Source organism: Ylistrum balloti, unplaced genomic scaffold (genome assembly GCF_031769215.1).
Source record: "Ylistrum balloti isolate Yb309-2 unplaced genomic scaffold, AGI_CSIRO_Ybal_v1 Utg370052, whole genome shotgun sequence".
NCBI classification, from domain to species: domain Eukaryota; kingdom Metazoa; phylum Mollusca; class Bivalvia; order Pectinida; family Pectinidae; genus Ylistrum; species Ylistrum balloti.
The window spans coordinates 1,201,162-1,224,472 of NW_026782104.1; the positions used below are offsets into that span (position 1 = coordinate 1,201,162).

A 23,311-nucleotide genomic window follows, 5' to 3' on the forward strand; every position below is an offset into this window, starting at 1 on the left:
AAATGGCTGCATATGACATACTTACATTACAACTTGACAAAAATGTCGGCATCCATAAAATTAAAATAAATTTTGAAGTTGGACGTTCGCCGAGAATTGTAAAGGTCACTTCCTCAAATTCCAGGCGATTTCCACTACCCCTTCCCAACTCGGATTTGGTACTGTTGACAATGATATATTTGAATGGATTCAGTTTATCACATATTGGGTAGTCCAAAAGTTTTGTTAAGAAATACTCAACCACAACATTTTCTGGCGAGTTATCTCCCCTCCCCATGAAACGTCATTTTAGTTTCTTGAGTCTGTCTTGATAACAGCTCTTTTCTTTTAATTCTGATATCTGTTTTACATTCACATGTATTTACCCAAGTGATGTTCCCGCCAAGAATGAACAGCAACTTCATGATTATGACGTCATTTCCGTTTATTATTTGGACGTCGTAAAACTATTCAAACATGTTTTAATATCTTTGTGAAACTAAGCGATGGAAATCTCCATTGTGGAGATTCCCTCGCCAGACTTGGTGAATACCGGGACCAGGACCAGTTTAGATACGGCGATTGACGATCTGCATTCTCCTGGAACCGAAGAGGCAGAGTCGAAAAATTCTAAGGACAAAGATGATGATCGTGAACAGCATGCGTCTCCTAAAAACAGGGAGGTAGGTAACGGAGTACAAACACCTCGATAAACTTACAACCTAATATGGTCTACTTGTTCGTTATTTACTAGTCAATGGTGGTAGTTTTCAACATTGTGACCTAATGCATTCGACTCGTTTGTCGTCCAATCAGAAGTGTCAGCGGCTGGACACGGGAGTCGCCAGAACGATCTAGACTATATGTCAAGTAAAAGTTCTTATAATCCTAGAAATATGATGGATTGTGTTATATATTGTATGCTTAATACATTAGCAATATAATAATTTCATACATGATTCCAGCTATCCAACTATTTCATTATAATAACTAAAATGTCTGAGACCTAATCTGTGGGGTTACTTTGGAAACCACTGACGCTTGTTTTGGTCATTCGTATATAAGCTTACCCACTGATGTGTAACGCTACTAAACAGGTCCTCGTGAACCAGCAGTATCCGAATATGTTATAGTTTTGAATTTATTATATTGTTAGACAGAAGAGAATTCACAGCCAGGAAATGACACCGCATCACAGGATTCAGTAAACTTGGCGTCGCCATCTTGTTCAACATCAGAGGAAAGTGTCTGCCGCATTTGCCAAGGATCGAACAAAGACACGGGTAAATTATAATTCATATCATACGCAGAACAAAAACCATCTGAAATAGAAAGCTAAAGATTCGGACAGACAGGCCATGCTGGTTGTTAGTTCAATTTGTATACAATAGCGTTATATTACAAAATGTTTTAATGTTCCCGCTCTCCATTGAGTCAATATTCTCCATTGAGTCAATGTTATTTACTGAGTCACCGTTCTCCAATAAGTAATGCTATCCACTGACTCAATATTCCCTACCGAGTCAATGATCTCATAAAGGCAATGTTCCACAATGACTGAATAATTACCACTGAGTCAGTGTTCACCTATGAGTCAATATTCTTCACCGAGTCAGTGCTCTCCACAGAGACAATTTGCCCTGCTGAGTCAATGCTCCCCAACGATTCATTGCACATGCTAATGATTTTGTGAAATGCATTTGGTACCTCAATTCCCATTAAGAAAATTCATTTAAAAGTAAATCAATTCAACTCCATTGTGGTATGTAATCGGTATTTCTCGCAACAACAAATACAGAGAGTTCTAATACGAGCTAAAGGACACCCCTTACGTCCCCGACCTCGCGTATATTTTGTTTTAATGAGTAAGGTTTTTTTTTTACGTTGGAAAAAAATATCACATAGACTGTTTACAACACAGATGAACCGATACAGACCACGCGCTGTGCTTGTAAGGGGGCAACAGCCCGTATCCACCGGTCGTGTCTTCGGGAATGGGTTCGACACCAGCGGAGCGTGCGCTGCGAAATCTGTCGGGGACGGTTTGAGGGTATTAGCCCCCCTGGATCACTGGAACGATCCCTTGACCGCCATCTGGAGCAGAATTACATGCCAGCCGAGGATATCACGGTAACAATTAAATTCATGTACTTGCTCTCAAAGAAACCTATCTTTCATAATTTGTTTCAACACACTGTTCGATGTAAAATATTCTCTCATATCATCATTTTTGTGTTCTCTTTTGACCAGAAAACAGTGAAGCACTTGCTAACCTTTAACATTTCATATTTGTTATATAATCTTTTTGCTTGTGGGTCCAACCGCATTGTATTTCCATTCAATCAATTTTAGGACATATTGATTTTGTGGTGTTGTTTACATTGTTGGTTACGTCTCAACGACCACAGTCGTTCTCTTAACATTTAGTTTATAGTATATTTTGTAACGTATACTCACCTAATCCCGAAAATAAATACTTGATAATGTTTAACAGTGTGTCCAGTAATGACAAATAATTTCTTTACGACTGTGGTTAATATTTTGGTACGTGCCAACACGCATGAAATATACCAGATTATTAGAACCACGGGTGAAATTTACCAGATTATCAGAACCACGAGTGAAATATACCAGATTATCAGTACCACGAGTGAAATATACCAGATTATCAGAACCACGAGTGAAATATACCAGATTATTAGGAACACGAGTGAAATATACCAGATTATTAGAACCACGAGTGAAATATACCAGATTATTAGAACCACGATTGAAATATACCAGATTATCAGAACCACGAGTGAAATATATACAGAACCACGAGTGAAATATACCAGATTATCAGAACCACGAGTGAAATATACCAGATTATTAGGAACACGAGTGAAATATACCAGATTAGGAACACGAGTGAAATTTACCAGATTATCAGAACCACGAGTGAAATATACCAGATTATTAGAACCACGATTGAAATTTACCAGATTATCAGAACCACGAGTGAAATATACCAGATTATTAGGAACACGAGTGAATTATCAGAACCCAGTGGTTAGTGAAATATACCAGATTATCAGAACCACGAGTGAAATATACCAGATTATCAGAACCACGAGTGAAATATACCAGATTATCAGAACCACGAGTGAAATATACTAGATTATTAGAAACACGAGTGAAATATACCAGATTATCAGAACCACGAGTGAAATATACCAGGTATTAGAAACAAGAGTGAATTTACCAGATTATTAGAAACATGAGTGAAATATACCAGATTGTTAGAAACAAGAGGGAAATATATTATTATGCTGAAAATACATAATGAATATTTTCTTCATCACATTTTTTTAATAATGAAGGTAAATTTTCCAAGATGAAAAAGAATAGAATTCTGCAAAAGCGTACCTTATCGCTGTAATGAAAGACAGCATTTCCACAAATCTGATATTCTTCTATATATCTCTGTTGAAAATGTCATATATTATTTTTCCTTAGCCCGGTGTATTTGCAAAGTGTTGTTATAGATCTGCTTTGAATCATTAAGCTGATTGTAACTCGTCATTGTATTAGTTGACATACAGATAGCAGCAAAGCAAGGGAGCCTGAAGTTGGAGCCAAGTTCCTAAAACAGAACTAACGAGTTAGCTCAATTGGTAGAGCGTCCGCCTATAGCTCGTATGTTCGCCCTTATTAGATTGGGAAGGGACGTAACTCTGTCCAGCAAGTTTTAGATTAAGTGTTTAATCACTTAGAGTTATTTGAAAGCTTTTTAAGACTGCATATAACTGTAGTAGTCGTGCTTCTTCGTATACCAAAACCACAACTCTGAGGGTTCGTTTAAGCGTTTATTTTCAGATAGTAATAAAAAAAAACCTGCAACAGATACAACATATATTACTACCAATCACACCTATTACACACTAAGAATATCACAAAATCAATGAATGTCATCATGACCGTAGTCAGTTACTTATTTAACAATTACACTGTTAACTACATTCCTATAAATTACACAGAAATCACAGCTTAATTATAAATTAACGAATATATAATATTAGACATTAATACACATAAAATACCCACCTCTTCAATGCGAAGGTTTTTTTTCCCGGACGAAGTCCGCCGAGCACCAATTCTGGCTCGAAGCTTATACTATACAAAAGGAAAGTACGATACACATCAAAGTCTTCTTCTTTAAAACTGTAGACCTATACGCTTATTACAAAATGTAAATTGACCACACCCAATATTTGAATTCACTAGATTCCGAAAACATTTACTTCTACTTGAAACAAAACTATTACGTAAATTAAATATATTATTAAATAGATACTATATTAAATTATACTTATAGTTACATACTAAGTATCGGGTACTTACATTACTCATATAGCTAGTGTCCCACAAATAGCAATTATGACTAGGTAACTTGTTAATGTTGCCGCATCGGCCGCTCTGCCCAAAATGACCACTGCGCTCCCAGATCACCCAATATCCCCCGTAAATATACTAATAATAGATAAGACAGACTGTACAAACTGGTTTACAAATACAAACGTAACATCCATCTCGCGCTCCACTCTCACTTTCACGTGCCATACTCGCGCGCGCGCTAAAATCCATGTCGCAATGCGCCACGTACCGAATAATACGAAAGGCCGACTTCCGGTTCTGACACGCCTAACGATAATATTAAAACAATAACAAATGCATATAGCACATATTAAAATAATGTCAAAATAACATTACTACATAATATCAAGGATTTGGGCTCTTATTAGAATGTTGGACGAAGTTACACTGTAGCTGGCTCTCGCAAACTCATACAATTTTTGATGCGATAACATTTTCTTACTATTGACTTACACGTGTACATGTTCATGATGTTGCCTGTCTTATTGTTACAGGAGACGCTCCACCAGTTATACCATCACCTACATCGTCTCCGGCCGTTTACCAGGCGGAGACGTGCAGCCATAGCGGCAACCATTGTCTTCCTTGCCCTCGTCACGTGTATGTCCGCCATTATGACCGTGGAGGCTGACCGAGAATACCGCCGTATATCTTCAAATCCCTGGTCAACTCGTCACGCTGTTGACCAGTCTGGAGTTATATTTTGTATCTGCGTGGCCTCGGCGTTCTTTTGTGCCACACTGACCATCGGTTTGCTCGTGATCTGGGGCGGCGTGGAAGGCACATACTACGTGCAGCGCCGCGCTCTCTACCGCCGAGTCGAACGGAGCGTATTAGAGAGCATGCGCAGACATGATAATGTAATAAACATAGTATAATCATGTGATACAGTAATTTCGACTGTTATATATATAATGTAACTGTGATTACTTAACCAGACTGCCACGGGTAAAATGTTTGGTCCTACTCTCGCATTGAGAAGGGGTAAGGCGATTTAAGCAAAGGAGAATAAACATCCACCTGTGGATAGGTTCGTCCGTCCGTTCATTCATCCATGCCAGCATTATGGGGTACATATTAAAAATATATAATTCTTTATAATATGTCGAATTATAGAAATACGTCATGGGTAACTATTTTTTTTGAGAAATAGTTTAGAGGGGAATCTGATGTACATGTTACATGTAGTATCGTCACGATTCTGATATTTGCTATGCTTTTGCAGGCAGGATTTACGAAGGCTCGGCGTCGTGTACTAGAAACATCATTATTTGTTCTACTTTTAGCTTTGATATCGTTGTAAAGACAAGAGTTTCTCGGACGAATAACGTGGGTAGCATTTGATATTACTGACATCGATTAGATGTCTATGATAAAGTCCACCGAAGCCTGATAGGGCATATTGATCATGTTTCTATACAACACAAAAATCGTGACAATATGTTCATTTTCTTAATAACTGTTGTCTATAATGATTGCAGAATGTGGAAATGTTATTGTTTTTGGCGGAGGGCACGTAGATAATTACTAATCTGTGTACGGTGCCCGTCACAACTGGAGTGGGTGAAGGACGCTCACAAATACCAACACTTCGTTCACCTTTAGATGCTTCTTTGAGCAAGGCAGTAAACACTTTGGGGGTAATCTACGGTGTTCTGCTCAACATATCAGATATCGATAAAGAAAACGCATAATATATTGAAATTTTAAATGGAATTCCAATGAATGTATGATTTATGAAACGAGTTAAAGATTTTCTTTTCATTTGAAAAGTCGGATGAAATGAAAAAAGTGTCTAATATCATAAATCACATATCAAATGGAATATATCTATCTCATCACCTGAACTGGAACAACGTGTATGTAGAATAGTTCTTGTAACACAACCAGTAGACGATTTAAGTGTCACGTTCCGAGGCTTGATCAGTGTGAAGCATACTTACACTGACGCCCGGAGCAAACCAGATGATGAGAAATCGACCAGAATTTTTCAGTTGTACTATAATCATATGTACGCTCAGCTAAAAAATAGTGTCACGAGATAATAGAAAGATTACAAAAAAAATAACAATATAACAACTATGTAGTCGATTCGACTACGCTTTGTTTAACACTTGGTCATAAATGTGCGCGAGTCTGTGCCCCCTCGTCTCTGTTTAGTACTTTTTTTTATGTTAAACGGTAGTCTGATCAATATGAAATTTAGGTTGTGGCAGGAGGAAAGGACACAGCAGGGGAAATAGGGTTGGGGGGGGGGGGCGTTTTGAAATCCTATGATCAAATTTAGTAAGAGGCAACCTTGGATGAAGAAGCAAAGAATAAACGATGAGTCTTGGGTACAAGGTCTGTGGTGCGAACCCCGACACATTTAGAGAGGTTTAGAAAAAACAACATTTTCTGTAGATTGTACAAAAGACCAATGAATAGCACCTTTAAATACAATTTAAAAATTAGATACAGCAGAGCCAAACAATTATTCATATTGCATCATATAGTTGTTGCGTCCTTCTGGGCTCTTAAATTATTGACACGGGCCATGGATTGTCCAGGAACGGTGATTTCGGCTTCACAGTCTTTACAAGGTTGAAGTGAAGTTCATAGTCAAACATTTATTTTTATTATGGTTTGCATGGAGTCGGTGAACATCATAGCTAATAAAAAGAGAGGGAATTGTGGATAGAAATAGTCATTCTCACATAGCTGCCGCTATAGATGGTTAGATTTTCATGTCACAGCCGATAAGAAATGGTCACAACATCTTAAAGTATGTGTAAAGTTAAGCTATATTATAAGTTATAAAACTTAAAACTGTATAAAACCATTCCAAAATAAGATAAGATAGGAGCGACCCATATCGGGAATTTCGGATTAGGAGACAAAATAGATTTATAGAAAATACGGAAACGTTAAAGTAACATTCTCAGACCACAATTTCGATTTTTTTATGTCTATCAATAGTTCCAGTGGAAATATCTTAAGTATATATGACTTTTAAGAGAAAGCCTCACAGTGAAAGATAAACGCAACGGCGGCGGCTTCAGCGGCTCTTACAACGAGTCCAGAAACGGGAAATTGAACAAGAATATGTCTTTTCTTCAAGAATCGCAATATTTTGCACTAGAATAGTTGTTAACCAAAAATGAAAATTGATATCAGAACTGATGCAATTAAGAAGTTGGAGGAAATATGCAAAATAAATTCTGGGATATGCGAGGAAAGAATTTTATCACTGGAAAAATAATCTCCTGGAAATTTGACGAGGAGAAGGGGAGGTAACTTATCACTGACGGGAAAGCCGAGGAAGTAAAAGCCCAACCACGAAAATGTTTGATCAATGAGAGGAAATCGCTAGAATGTAATGTTGTGATTTTACGTGATGAGAGTATCCGATACTACATAGGCCGCAAACACGATCCTAAATGTGATGTCGGAGACAGTGATAATTTAAAATATATCAGGTTGGGAAGGTTCATTATAGAGAGTAAGGTGATAAAATCTTGTCCATTAGTGGTGTCACTCGTGACCACTGGGAGACAGTGAAGAATTCATGAAGTACAGGATCAGAATCTCACCAGAGTAGAAAGGGGAAAACGCAGGAAGACAAAACCAAATAGGGTACCAGCTCATCGCGGGTACATGTTTACAAAGTCAGAGGTCAATCCTGGACAAGGAGGGCAATCAAAATAAAACAACAAATAAACCAGAAACAGCAACAGAGGCGTTTGAATTTTTTTACACTAATTCATATCATGACTAAAAAAATGATCAGAATTGAGTGATAGACACCAGATAACATAAGCCAGATAAATCCAAAGCCAGATTCTAGGATATGACAGCAGCGGTTTCCAAATGTTTGGCACACATGTAAGTAGTTACCAGTGAAGATTGTTTCAGAAATACTTGTGGAATCCGATTTTCAGGAGAACCTGTTTGTGGAAATTAAGCTGAAAAAACGATAGAAGATTTCTTGACAAACCTACACCAGAGCTGATCAGAAAGGAGTTTTAAATAAGTGCTTTATTCAAACCAGCAAATTTAGGTATGACAATGTAAAAATGGACGGTCTTATTAGCTGGACAGTTATCGAACGACTGGAGATATAGTGCGAACAGAAAAACAAATAACATACTAAGATCCATTCTGAAAGACCATGAAGTACACAAGGAATAAGGAAAACAACAAAGTTAAGATTCAAGTAGTAAATCTCATTTGCAAACTTTGGAAAGAATTCGAACACAATCTGGCAGCCAAAGTGAATTCAAATCCAATGGCTATATAGGGCGATGCATCAATTACAAGGTAAACCTATAACTGGTATCGACGATCTGTACAGTGCAACGGAGAATAAAAACTCTTCCAATGTTACAAGATTTTACAAAAGACACACAAGTGAAAGAGAAAAAAGGACAGGTGTTCTGGCAAACGTTTCCAGTGTTTGTAATAGACAGAATTGAAGGCTAACCGATAATTCAAAACAAAAACAGTCAATGCAGATATGTTATCGTCGAAGTTCATAAATAAGACGTGCACGCGTATCTTACAAACTAAAAGTCAGGAAAGTCACCAGGATGAGGTGAACTACACCTTGCATACCTGAAAAACAATCAAATCTATTTGTGGGCTGCTACCTCAGCAGGCTCCCGAATACAGGTACAAACTCCAATTGTATTAGACTTGAAGGTAAGGACAGACGTGCACCTAGCTTAAAGGCTTACACTGGAACTGAGGCTGGATGATATCAATTTACGTTTACATAGCAAATTATGAACTAAACAATTATCAGATGAAAAAAGACAAGGAATAATCTTGGACCTTCCTGCCCTAAATCCATAGTGGTCATCAATTGACCTTATCTGACACCGGTCACCGAGCCAGTCGCCCTAACAGATCTAGCAAACAAGACGGTCAACAGTTGAAAGATAACTGACACGAATTCACAACTTGTAGGTCGTTACATTTAACACGGACTGATAACAGAACTCAGCAATCACTCACTATCCAACGGAGACTGAAAAAAAACAAAGGCGTGCGACATATGCAAGAAAGGTGATATATGTGAGACCGGACATTTTTTGCCCAATCAGCATGGCATCAGTATGGTGTAAAATCCTGAAATGTTTCAAGGAACCATAAAACTAAGCACATACGGAGAAACAGCAAAACAATAAAGTACATCTTCCTTTCATTTATACGAAGTTTTAATTATGGACAGAAGTACTGGATATATGGATTACATGAAAGCCTGTGACACGTTTCCACCTTTGCTTCTCATTAGTAAGCTGCTGTAGTGGCTTGTAACGGTCATCTACTTGTTGTGTTTAAAGAAATTAAAGTTTCAAGCATTTATTCTGCAAACTATACTTTGTATGAGTGTGAAATATTGTTCAAATTAATAAACATATATATGCTTATAGCGGGATACGGTGTGCAGATAAGGAAAGAGTGTTGTATGTACACTAAAGAAGGTAATTCTAATCCCGGTCTGTTGATTTCTTTCTATAAAAAAAAAAAAAAAAGATGGTTGAACAAGAATATTTCTCGACTGAAGAACTATTTCCGGTTTAAGGACCTACGGATATCATTGGTAATATATATGGGAAGGGAGGTAACTCAGTTTTTGAAGAGCTGTACTCTTGTAAGTTTCATACAAGATATGCGATATAATACCAATACACACCCTGAACGGATATTACGCCCATCTTCTTCTTTTCCCTTTTACGTTAGAGTTAGCCACGCCTTCTATAGTCACATGACTCCACTTGTGCATATTTATGCAGTTATCACCTCAACGCTGTGATTATGCAATGATTTGTCTGAATGGAAAGTTACCAGAGGATTCCTTTTTTCTGGTGAAATGATGTTTATAACTGTTGTCTATTTCTATAATATACGTCGTAAATAAAACGTGAAATATTGTGTTGGGGGATTTTGTTAAGTCACGTTGTCGAGTTTCTGCTCTAATAGAAGATAATGAAAAAGAACGTAAATGTTTGTAGTGAACTTTAAAACAACAATAATGTTTATAGATAAGAGACTTTTCAATCCGTGTGCGCCAAGCTTGCGAAAATGAAGATTTCTTTTCACTGTTATCGTTTGAATGCCGACCTAGTCACATGTCGCTTTCCTAACCCCTTGTATGGCTGGAGTTCTGACGTTCGTCCAGGCACCAGTAACCAAAAGCTTAGTTAGAATTTACTAGTGGTCTGTGAAATAGTTTAATTGCTACTATTGATAAAACAAGAACTTTCAGAGCGAGATTGATATTTTTGAATTTTTTAAATTTGCTGTCGGGAAGTGATAAAGAATGCACCAATTTTATTAGATTTATTTTCACCGACTACTGGCTAGCTGTGATCAACTAGGGTCAGCACGATGTCAGTAAGACCAGCGAACATCAGGGTAGTCCAAAGTAGCATCACACGTGTCCAGCAGTTATCTCCGGGAGAGGGAGCTATTTACCCTTCAGGTTGACCAGGGGACAGGGATCACTCTATCTAAACCTGTACCAGGTATTCAACTGGTCATTTTAGCAGGATGAACACGTGATGTCTACAATTACAGGAACAATTGGTCATTTTAGCAGGATGAACACGTGATGTCTACAATCACAGGAATAGGAATTTTAATTCTAAGCTTCATTAGATATTTATGTAGACGCTCATATCACTTTGAAAAAGTCAATTTCCTAACAAGAATATACGCGTATGATACCCACTGTTGTAACCCAATCCACTATTAAAAACCCGATTACACTAATCTGCATCCGCTAGATCCGGTTACAGAAGTTAGTGTTACACATGTCGTTTTATTGAAGACTCTAGTCCGAATTACTTTGACGTTCTATCGACTTTTACAGATGTTTATATCGGCTCTGTCCCTATATTCTGCGTTTCCCGAATTATCTTCTGATTTCCTCTTTTTTTGTAAGGACGAAGTTCTATCGTTCTGACTCAAAGCCGATATATAAAAGTCGATAAAACGACGGATTAGTTCGGCTTAATAAGACTCCATATTGAACTATTCCATCACCTATGGCATTAATAAGATATCAATTGGGGATTTCATTTGTCATCCAAATCATATTCCTGGCATAAAATCCTATATCAGGATTTTTACAGTAATTGTCGTCGTCAGGAATGAATTCTGGTCACGCACGACATCGGGTACATTTGCAAACTTCCTGCACTGACAGAGAATGACAGCAATGCTCTAACTCTCCGAGACCTAGATATGGAGCAATCGTAAAAATATTATCATTTGACGTCCGATGTTGATGTATTGTTAACATAGTAAACATATCAAAATACGAATTTCTACATTCTACTCCTAAAAAGTAACTTGATAAAAATTACCGTTGGTTTACACTGACAGCAGATCCGGCGTCATGCGCACAGCTTGGTTTACACTGACAGCAGTTCCGGTGTCATGCGCACAGCTAGAGTGTCAATTCCTTCCGGTCTTAGTTGACTACTCGCTATTTTAAGAATTAATTTCCTCAGTACTAGACCAGCTTTTACCCTCTGCTCTATCACCCAGAAAACATTGCTAATTGTCATTTCGTCCTCGAAAAACAATTATTGCCCAGAAATGCTCTCCTATTGTACATTGACCACATACTGTTTTTTTTTCAATGTGTGTTACCATGACAAGCTACCTGTATGTTATTTTCAAATGATTCTCTAAATTAGCAGTCCACGTCTGCTCTCTGTGAGACGATTTCAACGATAAGCCTCTCCCCTGCAGTAACTGTTACTTATACAAAGATACACTAATTTACTTATCATACATTCGCCCAGAACTTTACCATCATGGCTGTACCCGTTATTTTACTGCTTTTGGCCCTCTCTCTGTGTACTGGTGTCACCAGTCAGCAAAACAATGATCTGTCCACTCTCGTATCGATGGTTCAGAGTCTGCAGCAGCAGATGAACGTCATGCAGACAGCTATCGACAGCGGTGCCAAGTGTAATGGAGTGAAGGGTAAGTGAATCAGGAGGTGCATTTATATGTTAGCTTCTGACGTTTCCCCTTTAAAGCTTGACCAAACTTAGATTATAAAATTATAAGGATTTTTTTCATAGTTGATTCAGAAGCGGCATTGTATCGATTGTGTGAGTTCAGCGTTTTGAAGTCTTCACAAACAAATAACGAGTAAGTTTGTCGTTAATAAGGTTAAAAAACAGCATAAAATATGCATATATAATTAAAAGAGTTAGTCTGCAATGAAACTTAGAATAACCATCGAAAAAACTGTTTTCAAACATCGCGTTTCAGCTAAATTTGGTCTTCTATTATATGCAATATTTTGCATGAATAATGATAGAATTTTGAAACAGACTATACTAAATTGTAGACACATTTGAGATACGGTGAATTATTTGCGTTCGTCTTTTCCGAAAGATGAATATGAGAACGCAATAACGTTTCGTATGACCTCACTCTCTATTCCCAGCCTGTCATTAACGTCAGTGCATTTAAAACGTCCTTATTCCCTTCATCTACAAGCTGTGAGAAACATTTGCACCAATTATACAGCTTTATTAAAAGTCAAGCAATTTCACTGATGCGATTGAACACGGAACTGTTTTTTACACTCCCGCAATCTTATCGGGAAGGGGCATGTCCATGTTTTCCAGCGTCAAATCATTTGATCCATATATACTCCATACGATCATAATACAATAGTCATCAGTCAGTGTTAAAGGGTCCAATGTCACACTTGAAAAATAATGCAAAGTCATCGGACATTGATACTGATTTACGTGGTAGCGGGGTTTTCACCTATTACAAATATCTTCTAGAATTACCGTAATTGATTGTAATAAAAACAATACAATGTGTTGTACTGCGTGTGTTTTTATAACAGTCGACCCACGTAACTGTAAGGATGTTCTGGAGTCTGGAAGAAATACATCTGGCAAGTATCTAGTATACCCCCCAACCTTGCAGGGCGTGGCACTTCCGGTTATGTGTGACATGGAGGATGACAACGGTGGATGGCTAGTAAGTAAAGTATGGGAGAAAAATGACTTACTCTGTTTTTCATCTACATAAGGAACCCAAAACCATTAACGTTTGTAACGTGCGAGTCTTGTGTCTATGGTCTAGGGTCTAGGCTAGAAGGGAACAGCGCGGGAACACCGGGTCCCTTCCGTATTTGTATCTTACTTACGAGTAAACTGTTACAATAAGGCGAGTCTGGGTTACAACAAGAAAACACCACGGCCCATATGTGTTTTGGTCTAGGTTACAAGGTAGAAACATCAGAGCCCATATGTGTTTTGGTCTAGGTTACAATGAGAAAACACCAGAGCCCATCTGTGTTTTGGTCTAGGTTACAATGTGGAAACACCTGAGCCTATCTGTGTTTGGTCTAGGTTACAATGTGGAAACATCAGAGCCTATCTGTGTTTTGGTCTAGATTACAATGTAGAAACACCAGAGCCTATCTGTGTTTTGGTCTAGGTTACAATGTGGAAACATCAGAGCCTATATGTGTTTTGGTCTAGGTTACAATGTGGAAACATCAGAGCCCATCTGTGTTTTGGTCTAGGTTACAATGTGGAAACATCAGAGCCTATCTGTGTTTTGGTCTAGGTTACAATGTAGAAACACCTGAGCCTATCTGTGTTTTGTTCTGGGTTACAACGAGAAAACACCAGAGCCTATCTGTGTTTTAGTCTAGGTTACAATGTGGAAACATCAGAGCCTATCTGTGTTTTGGTCTAGGTTACAATGTAGAAACATATCTGTGTTTTGGTCTAGGTTACAATGTAGAAACACCTGAGCCTATCTGTGTTTGGTCTAGGTTACAATGTGGAAACATCAGAGCCCATCTGTGTTTTAGTCTAGGTTACAATGTAGAAACACCTGAGCCTATCTGTGTTTGGTCTAGGTTACAATGTGGAAACATCAGAGCCCATCTGTGTTTTAGTCTAGGTTACAATGTAGAAACACCTGAGCCTATCTGTGTTTTGGTCTAGGTTACAATGTGGAAACATCAGAGCCCATCTGTGTTTTAGTCTAGGTTACAATGTGGAAACACCTGAGCCTATCTGTGTTTGGTCTAGGTTACAATGTGGAAACACCTGAGCCTATCTGTGTTTTGGTCTAGGTTACAATGAGAAAACACCTGAGCCTATCTGTGTTTGGTCTAGGTTACAATGTGGAAACATCAGAGCCTATCTGTGTTTTGGTCTAGGTTACAATGTGGAAACATCAGAGCCTATCTGTGTTTTGGTCTAGGTTACAATGAGAAAACACCTGAGCCTATCACCTGAGCCTATCTGTGTTTTGGTCTAGGTTACAATGTGGAAACATCAGAGCCTATCTGTGTTTTAGTCTAGGTTACAATGTAGAAACACCTGAGCCTATCTGTGTTTTAGTCTAGGTTACAATGTGGAAACATCAGAGCCCATCTGTGTTTTGGTCTAGGTTACAATGTGGAAACACCTGAGCCTATCTGTGTTTTGGTCTGGGTTACAACGAGAAAACACCTGAGCCTATCTGTGTTTTGGTCTAGGTTACAATGTAGAAACATCAGAGCCTATCTGTGTTTTGGTCTAGGTTACAATGTAGAAACACCAGAGCCTATCTGTGTTTTGGTCTGGGTTACAATGTAGAAACACCTGAGCCTATCTGTGTTTTAGTCTAGGTTACAATGTGGAAACATCAGAGCCTATCTGTGTTTTGGTCTAGGTTACAATGAGGCGTGTCTAGGTTACAACGAGAAAACATCAGATCCTATTTGAGTTTGATACCAGATTATGATGATTGTCTAGATTATGACGATGGCGATATGAATATCGTGAAACCCCGTCCATTAATTGGATTTTGAAATTCAAGACACTTATGGATTGTGTTGAAATCTATGCCAGAGAAAGGGTAAAACAAGAACATGCTGCGTTGGATTTACTTTCTGGGTGGGTTAAGGCCATTCGGTCCATCTATCGTAAGATAATTTGCAGCTTGAAATTGACAACAAAACACAGGTCAGTTTTCCTCGATCAGGGTTACAGGCTTATTGTGATACTGTTTACTTAATAGTATGTGGATTTTAAAGAACTTCAAAGAGCTGTTGACCAATTTTCAACACCCCCTTCTAAAAACGTTTCTTCTGTAAGGACTTTTGATTTTTCCACCCTGTACGTCACCATACCCCATCCTAAACTGAAAGAACGCTTTCGTTCAATTGTTATGAGGACTTCCTTCTCAAAGAACGGCGGTGTAAATATATTGTTGTGAGTTAAACTGAAGTGCATTTCATAAGATTGACAATAAAATAAAAAAAGAAATGTACGGAGGACGAAATCATAAAAAAAAAAAATGATCGAGTTTCTGGTTGGCAGCATCTGCCAACAGACTATTGGCATACCCCTCTGTGCATTTTTGTTGTCTGACTCCTTTTTGTTTTCATTCGAGGCTGAAATTATTGAAGAGCTTACCAAATTAGGTAACAAAAACCCTACAAAGTTGTTTAATTTCACCTTAATATATATTGATGACGTTTTGTCTTTAAATAACTAGTAAATTATTGACTACGTCTATTGTATATATCCCCCAGAACTGGAAATAAAAGACACGACAGACTCTTCTACATCAGCTGCCTATCTCGATCTTTTCCTACAACGAAACAAACATGGATAATTTCCTTCAAGCTGTATTATAAGCGTGATGATTTCAATTTCCCTATAGTTAATTTTCCACTTCTAGATAGCAATATCCCTGCATCTTAAATCATTCAATATTCAATGGCCTGTTCCCATTATTACGATTTTCGTGCAAGAAATCGTCAACTGATTGCCAAACAATTCGTAACGCAGGTTTGTGAAGTCATACTAGTTTAATTATCGCCATAGTGATCTAATAATGAAATGTTCTATTTCCTTGTGTGACATGAAGCTGGGCGTATTGGATGTTCGTTAGTTTGCCTGTTTGTTCCATTGTTGTATACCTTGTTCTCGTGTGAGAACGTGACTGAATGATAAGAGCGATGATATACATTTCCCGACAGTGAATGTTCCATCCCTGGCAAGCAACATTCATGCATTCCCAACATATGGTATTAACACAGTTGATTCGATATTCGAGTGCATGTTTCCTGCTATTTCGTCAACTGACGGATAAACTCATTGCACAGGGTTTTAAAGGATACAGATTGATGAAGATCTTGGTCCCTCTGGGAAATACTCAATAACACTAATATTATGATATATTTGCCACATTGTATCGTTGTTGTTTACCTGGTTCTTATTTGGGAAAGTGATATCACTTACCTTAACTGATTAAGGTTTCCATGGCGGCTGTCGTCGATAAAGCAGAAGGCGCTTATTCTTTCGGAACAGATGGGGTTACTCTTCTTGTACTTTTTCATGAGTCTTCATTTAAACCACTTTTATTTTTGCCTTAGTTTAATTGACTGAGTTTAAATTAAGATTCTATTGACATTTCGGAACGTCTTAGTTGTTCGAGATGAAGTCACATGACAAGGTTTCCGTCGTATCATTTTCCCCAGTTTACATAGGACTTGAGTTCCGACACTAGAATCTAGAATCGTATGAAAAGTCGATCAAAACTTCAAAGTAATTCGGTCAAGTTGTCCAGTATTATCTTCAATTGAACAATGTTGTCTGTTATTTACTGTAATGCTTGTTGTCTAATGAAAATCGTCTGTGGTCTTTTGAACCACAGAGTATGTTTCCATCGCCTTTACTTAACCATGAGCCCTGTGTTTGTTGTCTACTAAATAACGGGTCCTTTGTTTATTGACTACTGAACAACGGGCCCTGTGTTTATTGACTACTGAACAACGGGTCCCGTGTTTGTTGTCTACTGAATAATCGAGCCTGTTTGTTGTATACTAAAGAACCAGGTCTGTCTTGGTTGTGGACTGAACAACGGAAAATGTGTTTATTGACTACTGAACAACGGGCCTTAAGTGTATTGTCTACTGAACAATGGGCCCTATGTTCATTGACTACTGAACAACGGGTCCCGTGTTTATTGACTACTGAACAACGGGCCTTAAGTGTATTGTCTACTGAACAACGTGCCTTATGTTCATCGACTACTGAACAACGGGTCCCGTGTTTACTGACTACTGAACAACGGTCCTTAAGTGTATTGTCTACTGAACAACGGGCCCTATGTTCATCGACTACTGAACAACGGGTCCCGTGTTTATTGACTACTGAACAACGGGCCCCGTGTTTGTTGTATACTAAAGAACTGGATCTGTCTTGGTTATGGACTGAACAACGGAATGTGTGTATGTTGCCTACTGTACAACGAAATCTGTGTTAATTTCGGCTAAACTAAGGAATTTATCTTTACGGTTTTATATCTGTCGACAATCTTCCGAACAATGTAGGCGTTTTGGACAAACCATGGCAGACATTGTCGAGTTTAACATCAGTAAATAGCGCTAAATACCAGCAGTTATTTCCAATAACCATCGGTCGTTTCTATTTGACAATGTCACCGGCAATTTACGTAAATACGCTACATCCGAAAATAGATCTTCTTTTAACGTTAATTTGGGGAACATTTGTCTATGCTTTTGTTGATGTTACGACCATCTCGCACGGATCCAACAAAGTCAGAGAGATTCTATATACTCGGTCAGACTTATCTAATTATACCATTTTAATAATACATGTATCATAAGTTTATTTCTGGAAATATCGACGAATTGTTGGGGATGGGACAATACAGTGTCGTGCAGGGGGTTGAGTGTCTTTCATATAAGATATTATATGAATGAATCATAGCAGTAAGATGGCCCTCATAATTCTTCTGAAATAGATAATACAGACGAGACAGGATGGCAGCGAAAATTTTTTCCGTAGTTGGAAAGACTATGAAGATGGCTTCGGTAATCTTACATCCGAACATTGGCTTGGTGAGTTGTCTCCCTTACACGATTTACTCGCCGACGTATTATATGTAACTTCATATAGCTTTGTTACATAATGGTGATTGAAAAAATAATTCTGATTCGTGAAAAATAAATTGAGTAACGTTTTTGGAATTGATTTTCTTATTATTGGTAATATGATTAAATAACTTCCTTAAATATGTCCCTAATGATGTTAAAATAAAAAATGATAGGCATTAAAACAACGAAAACATAACAAAACATATTAGGATATTGATCTATAATGAATATACAAATTAAAAAATAATCACAAGCACTCGTGTACTTCTTTTCATTGGGACATGTTTCTAAATCAACTTTGACATCCATTGACGGTTTAAAAACGTAATGTTATTAAATCGTTGGAATTCGGCAGGAAACAAGAACATCCACGCCCTGACTGCCAGTGGTTTGTATGAACTGCGAGTGGTCCTCGAGGATTTTCAAGGGAACCGGAAGGTGGCCAACTATCGCTCGTTCTCTGTCGGTGATGCTTCGTCAAAATATCGTCTGTCCATTGACGGGTACTCCGGGGACGCAGGTCAGTATCAAGTGACTCGTATCTATACTTAAATTGTTGTTCACAGTAATATTTTATGTCCTGTTATTATCTTACCGGGGGTGGCGTATAGTGTTACTAATGTCCGTTCCGTCCCGAGTCTTTAAGGTCAAAGTCACTGACTATATGATATACTTACGGCCGCTGACGTCACGTGGATACAGACTACACCATCAAATGCTGGTCTCAGTAGAAGTAGTCATGTCCTCTGACGGGTGATATTCCAGCAATTCACAAACTCAAATGCCATTCCCTTGGTAACCATCGGCAAGTTTCTTGCTTGAAAGCAAATATTCATCTCAAAGCCAATAATAAATGTATAAATTTGAAAATTTAATGTAGGATTATTTTATAACAAATAACTACGCATAACAGCATGCGTGATATGACGTGACGTCATCGACAGCTAATTCGTTCTACCAAAGTATTCAAAATTCATTCATTAGTGGGCTCATAACATTCCAAAACGGAAATGTGTAAAAATGTAAAATATAAAATCTTTGCCCTGAGAAATTCGTTAATTATTTGTTGTTTATTGTTTGTGGACATTATAAGGTATTTGAATATTTTATGATATTGTAGTTATGTTTTTGTTTGCGTCAAAAACACCATGTTAGTATGTCAACTGATATTTCATTCATACGAGAAAGAAGTTCCAACAGACCCGCCGCAAGATGGCGTGTTACCATTGACTTCTCCAATCATTATCAAGTGGGCGGAGCTAGATGTTCGTGTGTGTGGGAGTTTTCTTCCAGAAAGAAAAAAAAACACGAATCAGTGGGCTGCAAACAACGAAAAATTAATTACTTGTACTTAGATATGATACATAAAAAGTAACTACGGAGATAATTCCCTTAGTAACGATTTTTGATGTTAACATCTGACTCACAAAAAAGTATTACAACGACTTTAGGTACCTTGGTAACAATTTTTGCTGTGCCTCGCAAAAATTCGGACACAGCTGTGGCTCCCATTTAGAACTTCTGTGTTTTTCTCCCATAAGGTGATTCCTTAAAGTTTGACCACGATGGTCATGCCTTCTCCACGGCAGACGCTGACAATGATGGTGCTCAGTCTGTCAACTGTGCGCAGACGCACTCCGGGGGTTATTGGTACAGTGACTGTTTCAAATCCAACATCAACGGCAAGTATGGTGTCAAAGCAGAGACTGGTATTATCTGGGGATCGTTCAAAAACTGGGAGTTGTACGTACTAAAGAAGACGGAAATGAAAATTAGACCAGTTCCGGTTTAACAAAATAAAACATTTGTTCAAATTTGGGCATTCCTTGTATGGTGTTCTTGAAATGATCAAATAACCATTGTAACGTAACCTACTACATAGGCATATGTTGAATTTAAATAAAACAACTGAGATAACGACATTGCTTTTTGTTTATTTAATAGTTTGATTTTTGCTCATGAGAACCAGAGAAAATATGTGAAATTTGTTAAGATATGAGAAAAGTCTCGGTAAATCTGATATAAAAACACTTCCGACGTAAAATGCTAATTGTGTTCACAGGAAATGGAAAATATCAGTGTTACATTTCTTGTTTCCTCTTCTCACGGGTGCATTCATGAAGTTACGGTAAGGAAAATAGAGAAAGTTTTAAATATACTGAATGCAGTCAGCTTAGTTGAATTACGAGCAAAATGGCTGGTTGGCTTTGGTTTACCTTATTGTGAACGTAAAGTGAACGTATTTCTATCGTAGTCAAACTGTTTCAGGTGTCCGTATTGACCCAAAGTGTTCGTGGTCCTAACCGTACTGCTGTATTACTATGGTCAACTACTATAAACATTACCGTCAATTAAGATTAACTGCCGTCAACTTAGGGTCTTGGCATGCACGCTTAGCGTAAGCTATTTTGATCTTATTGAAAAAAATGGACTAACCACAGTCAAATCATTATTTGTAGTTCAAATATTGTACAATAGACACACAAGGGGATAGCACCTTTTCATAATTTAGAGTAAGATACAACAGAGCCAAACAATGAATTGAACTTCATCATACAGCTGTTTCGTCCTTCTGGGGCTCGTCAGTGATGCTACATCATACAGCTGTTTCGTCCTTCTGGGGCTCGTCAGTGATGCTACATCATACAGCTGTTTCGTCCTTCTGGGGCTCGTCAGTGATGCTACATCATACAGCTGTTTCGTCCTTCTGGGGCTCGTCAGTGATGCTACATCATACAGCTGTTTCGTCCTTCTAGGGCTCGTCAGTGATGCTACATCATGCAGCAGTTTCGTCCTTATGGGACTCGTCAATGATGCTACGTCATACAGCTGTCCTTCTGGGGCTCGTCTACATCATACAGGGCTCGTCAGTGATGCTACATCATACAGCTGTTTCGTCCTTCTAGGGCTCGTCAGTGATGCTACATCATACAGCTGTTTCGTCCTTCTAGGGCTCGTCAGTGATGCTACATCATACAGCTGTTTCGTCCTTCTAGGGCTCGTCAGTGATGCTACATCATACAGCTGTTTCGTCCTTCTGGGGCTCGTCAGTGATGCTACATCATACAGCTGTTTCGTCCTACTAGAACTCGTCAGTGATGCTACATCGTACAGCTGTCACGTCCTTCTAGGACTCGTCAGTAATGCTACATCATACAGCTGTTTCGTCCTTCTAGAACTCGTCAGTGATGCTACATCATACAGCTGTTTCGTCCTTCTGGGGCTCGTCAGTGATGCTACATCATACAGCTGTTTCGTCCTACTAGAACTCGTCAGTGATGCTACATCATACAGCTGTTTCGTCCTTCCAGGGCTCGTCAGTGATGCTACATCGTACAGCTGTTTCGTCATTCTAGGGCTCGTCAGTGATGCTACATCATACAGCTGTTTCGTCCTTCTGGGGCTCGTCAGTGATGCTACATCATACAGCTGTTTCGTCCTTCTAGGGTTCGTCAGAAATGCTACATCATACAGCTGTTTCGTCCTTCTGGGGCTCGTCAGTGATGCTACATCATACAGCTGTTTCGTCCTACTAGAACACGTCAGTGATGCTACATCATACAGCTGTTTCGTCCTACTAGAACACGTCAGTGATGCTACATCATACAGCTGTTTCGTCCTACTAGAACTCGTCAGTGATGCTACATCATACAGCTGTTTCGTCATTCTAGGGCTCGTCAGTAATGCTACATCATACAGCTGTTTCGTCCTTCTAGGGTTCGTCAGAAATGCTACATCATACAGCTGTTTCGTCCTTCCAGGGCTCGTCAGTAATGTTACATCATACAGCTGTTTCGTCCTTCCAGGGCTCGTCAGTAATACTACATCATACAGCTGTTTCGTCCTTCCAGGGCGCGTCAGTAATGCTACATCACGCAGCTGTTTCGTCCTTCTAGGAATCGTCAGTGATGCTACATCATACAGCTGTTTCGTCCTTCTATTGTTCGTCAGTGATGCTACATCATACAGCTGTTTCGTCCTTCTGGGGCTCGTCAGTGATGCTACATCATACAGCTGTTTCGTCCTTCTAGGGCTCGTCAGAAATGCTACATCATACAGCTGTTTCGTCCTTCTAGGGCTCGTCAGTGATGCTACATCATACAGCTGTTTGTCCTTAGAACACGTCAGTGATGCTTCATACAGCTGGCTCGTCAGTGATGCTACATCGTACAGCTGTTTCGTCATTCTAGGGCTCGTCAGTAATGCTACATCATACAGCTGTTTCGTCTTTCCAGGGCTCGTCAGTAATGCTACATCATGCAGCTGTTTCGTCCTTCTAGGACTCGTCAGTGATGCTACATCATACAGCTGTTTCGTCCTTCTATTGTTCGTCAGTGATGCTACATCATACAGCTGTTTCGTCCTTCTAGGGTTCGTCAGTGATGAAACATCATACAGCTGTTTCGTCCTTCTAGGGCTCGTCAGTGATGCTACATCATACAGCTGTTTCGTCCTTCTAGGACTCGTCATTGATGTTACATCATACAGCTGTTTCGTCCTTCTAGGGACTCGTCAATGATGCTAGGGTGCCTAAATACATGTTTCGTCCTTCTATTGTTCGTCAGTGATGCTACATCATACAGCTGTTTCGTCCTTCAGAGTGAGTGATGAAACATCATACAGCTGTTTCGTCCTTCTAGGGCTCGTCAGTGATGCTACATCATACAGCTGTTTCGTCCTTCCAGGGCGCGTCAGTAATGCTACATCATGCAGCTGTTTCGTCCTTCACAATCGTGTGATGCTATATACAGCTGGTCCTTCTATTGTTAGTCAGTGATGATACATCATACAGCTGTTTCGTCCTTCGAGGGTTCGACAGTGATGAAACATCATACAGCTGTTTCGTCCTTCTAGGGCTCGTCAGTGATGATACATCATACAGCTGTTTCGTCCTTCTAGGACTCGTCATTGATGTTACATCATACAGCTGTTTCGTCCTAGGAGTCGTCAATGATGCTAGGGGCCTAAATAATGAAGCCT

The 23,311-nt window shown here is 38.8% G+C and overlaps 2 protein-coding genes across 2 annotated transcripts; both read left to right on the forward strand.

The window, feature by feature from the left end:
- The first annotated feature begins 485 nt into the window (after positions 1 to 485).
- On the forward strand, positions 486 to 5,273 carry LOC132549272 (uncharacterized). Its single transcript, XM_060213189.1, has 4 exons — positions 486 to 674; positions 1,136 to 1,262; positions 1,901 to 2,109; positions 4,890 to 5,273. Exons 1-4 carry the CDS (start codon positions 486 to 488, stop codon positions 5,271 to 5,273), a joined length of 909 nt encoding a protein of 302 aa, XP_060069172.1.
- A 6,930-nt stretch (positions 5,274 to 12,203) lies between these two features.
- On the forward strand, positions 12,204 to 20,123 carry LOC132549287 (ryncolin-1-like). Its single transcript, XM_060213209.1, has 5 exons — positions 12,204 to 12,375; positions 13,262 to 13,398; positions 18,199 to 18,295; positions 18,687 to 18,851; positions 19,873 to 20,123. Exons 1-5 carry the CDS (start codon positions 12,204 to 12,206, stop codon positions 20,121 to 20,123), a joined length of 822 nt encoding a protein of 273 aa, XP_060069192.1.
- Positions 20,124 to 23,311: the final 3,188 nt, after the last annotated feature.